The sequence below is a fragment of the Sinocyclocheilus rhinocerous genome, unplaced genomic scaffold, assembly GCF_001515625.1.
Source record: "Sinocyclocheilus rhinocerous isolate Xijiao unplaced genomic scaffold, SAMN03320098_v1.1 scaffold774, whole genome shotgun sequence".
In the NCBI taxonomy this organism is placed as follows: Eukaryota; Metazoa; Chordata; class Actinopteri; order Cypriniformes; family Cyprinidae; genus Sinocyclocheilus; species Sinocyclocheilus rhinocerous.
The window spans coordinates 97360-100138 of record NW_015644352.1 but is presented as its reverse complement, the minus strand read 5'-3'; the positions used below and the strand labels follow the sequence as shown (position 1 = coordinate 100138).

The 2779-nt window shown below is 41.9% G+C and overlaps 1 protein-coding gene across 2 annotated transcripts in view; it reads right to left on the bottom strand.

The window, feature by feature from the left end:
- LOC107758165 (peripherin-2-like) overlaps window positions 1–2275 on the bottom strand; it is a 14168-nt gene extending 11893 nt beyond the window's left edge. For both annotated transcript variants that reach the window (XM_016575841.1, XM_016575840.1), the window contains exon 1: window positions 1717–2275. In XM_016575841.1, the coding sequence (XP_016431327.1) occupies window positions 1717–1866 (150 nt within the window). In that variant the 5' untranslated portion in view covers window positions 1867–2275. The remainder of the gene's footprint in view (window positions 1–1716) is intronic.
- Between the last annotated feature and the right edge of the window lie 504 nt (window positions 2276–2779).

Sequence of the window (2779 nt, the reverse complement as noted above, 5' to 3'; positions counted from 1 at the left end):
TTTACAAGCTGGACGCTCAGTCCTTAGCCTCCCAAGTGCTGCCGGTGAGTGACTGATTCACGTTTATGCTACCTCTATTCATGTGTATTTGCTGCCTCGCACAGTAATTACTCTGCGCAGCCCTATATGCTATTGTTGCTGTTGTCTGCCCTGTACTCAGTGCAGCTCCTGCTATTCAATGTCTAATTCGATTGGTGTACCATCATCATCTTATGTGTTATACTCCTGCTTAACACCGTTATCTCTGTGCAGCCCCCGCGTTTAGTATCAGATTCTGACGTAATTGTCGCGTGCACCGCATTTTATACTGCCTGCGATTTGCATACTTCACACAATTGGCCAGTCATTTGGACTGGCGTGAGCCAATAGGACTTCTGGAAAGGTTGGAAGGGAAGGAGTTCCCATAACGGATAAATGTCTCCGTGATGTCTCGTTCCCGCTCTCAGGGAACCGAGGTTACGATAGTAACCGGAGACGTTTTCAAACTAAAACGGGGTCTGCAGCATTTTCAAAAGCAAAACCGTAGCAAAAGGTATGTGTCTTAAAACGAAAACGCACTAGTGTAAATGGGGCGTTAAGGGTGTACTCACACTAGGCACGGTTGCCACTCCCCCGCTGACCTGCACTCACACTTGCACTAAACTTTCCGGGCCGGAGCACGCTTACGTCATGTGCGAGATAACGGAGAAACGCACTTTCGCTAATATTCATCCTTATAAATTTGTAATTTATGCCGTGCCTTGATTTCACTTGTAAGTATCAGAGAATTATTACAGAGGCAGCTGACGTTAATGAAAGAATCTGCAGCTTTAAATCGCAGACTAATTCCAGTTCATCAATAAGGTGAGAACCAGACCCATTATAAACGTAAATATACTTGATTGAATTAAATTAATTGAAAAGTGCAGTGTAGTAGTAGTAATAGCATATGTTTGCGGTCATAATGATGACAGTAGCACGCACAAAATAGTATCTGTTCCGTGCTCACACTGCATGCGTACCGCGCCCGAGCCCAACCGAACCGTGCCCTGGCCCACCTCTTCCAACCGGGCCAGGGCCGGCTAAACGAACCGCGCCCGAGCGGGGCACAGAGCGCTCACACTAGGCAAACGAACCGGGCTTTGGGGGTCAAACGCGCTTGGGCACGGTTCAAAACGACTAGTGTGAGTACACCCTTAGTTAATATATAATGAAGAACATGCAAAAATTATTTGTAGTATCATGCTATGCGTAAACGTGCATGTCAGTTAAAATATTGGTGTGTAAAACTACAAAATTATATATGTCCTGCTTAAGACCGATGCCAGTCTTTATCATCAGGTTGATAATGACCCATCTAGACTGTTGAAGAGCTCCTTTGTGAAGGACAGCTCCTTAAGCCTATTATGACCAGCTTAGATAATATTTATATTCACATAGGTTAATCCCTGCCAGATATTTCTGAAACGTTTGAGCCCTTCACATATTTATTTATTTATTAAGACATTTACAATGTCTTACAATTTATTGTCAATTAAGATAAAGATTCTATAAACTTATATAAATTAAATCAAAGACACTAAAAAACACGCAAACTGTACAAAATGTTAATTGCTAAACATTGAATGTCAATGCCAGTTTTGAAGTTCAAAACTAATCAGGATGTCATTATGTAATGCATTAAATTAATGGCAAAAAACAAAAATCAAATGAAAAATATGAGGGTTATATGGATACCTCTCCCCTCCTTCGAAGCTCTGTCTTTAGGAAGCATCCTAAAGTGAAGGTAACCGCTCCACCCAGAGTTGCCAACCATGAGAGCAGCCACAAACCCTGGGTCAGCTTGGCCCTTTTCTGAAAAGTGAACTTCATCTTACCCACAACCATTGTGAAAGAGTATTGTGGTGTAAACCCGAGAAAAAGGAAGACTAGTAATGTGGAAAAAATGCAGAAGTGTTCAAACGTTGTCGAAATGCGAACTCTCTGAAAGAGGTGCTGAGAATCAGACTGAAACTGCTGGAGCTTCAAATGATCTGTGAAAAAATAGGTCACTTTGTGTAAATCCGTTAAATTCCCTTTCTTTGTTAGAATACGAGATCAATTCAGTTTCATCCAAACAGCGCAGCCGATATTCTGTATGTTGTTGTCATTTAATCTGTTAGCAAAGGTCAGTCCAGATTTTTTGGTGGTGATCCCCCCCATAGCGATGCTAAAATGAGCCAGATGCCCACTCAATGGTGAGAGTGGTGCCCTTGCACCTCCATGCCCATGGTTGGGTGAGACACACTGGATTTGGCCAGAGGTCTTGGGTGTTTTACCTGTAATCCTTAAACTATCCTATTACAACGGCCCTCTCCAATGGGAAACAAGGCCACTGTCTGCTCAGCAAAGCCAGTGGTGCATCGCTGCATTGCGTCACGTTTGTAGAGGATAAAGATGATGAATAACGACATAGAAGAGATTGGAAGGGCTGTGATTTGCCTTCCTTCAAAGTTCAGTCTAGTTATAGGGAGTCTCAGAAGTGAAGATAATCAATTTATTGAGGCATGAGAGCAGCCATAATTTCAGCGCCAACTTGACCCTTCGCAAACAACTCATTCATTTTAAAATGTGGCTCATGTAAATGAAAGGGCAGGTCCTGTTCTTGTACTTAAATGTAAAAACTATAACACCATTTAGACAGTGTGCCTAAAAAACTGTAATTTATACATCATTTATTTTTATTGATTTTCAGCACTTTCTAACCTTAACCCATTTGTAGAACGGATGGCAAAATGTTATTTATCAATCAACTTCACTC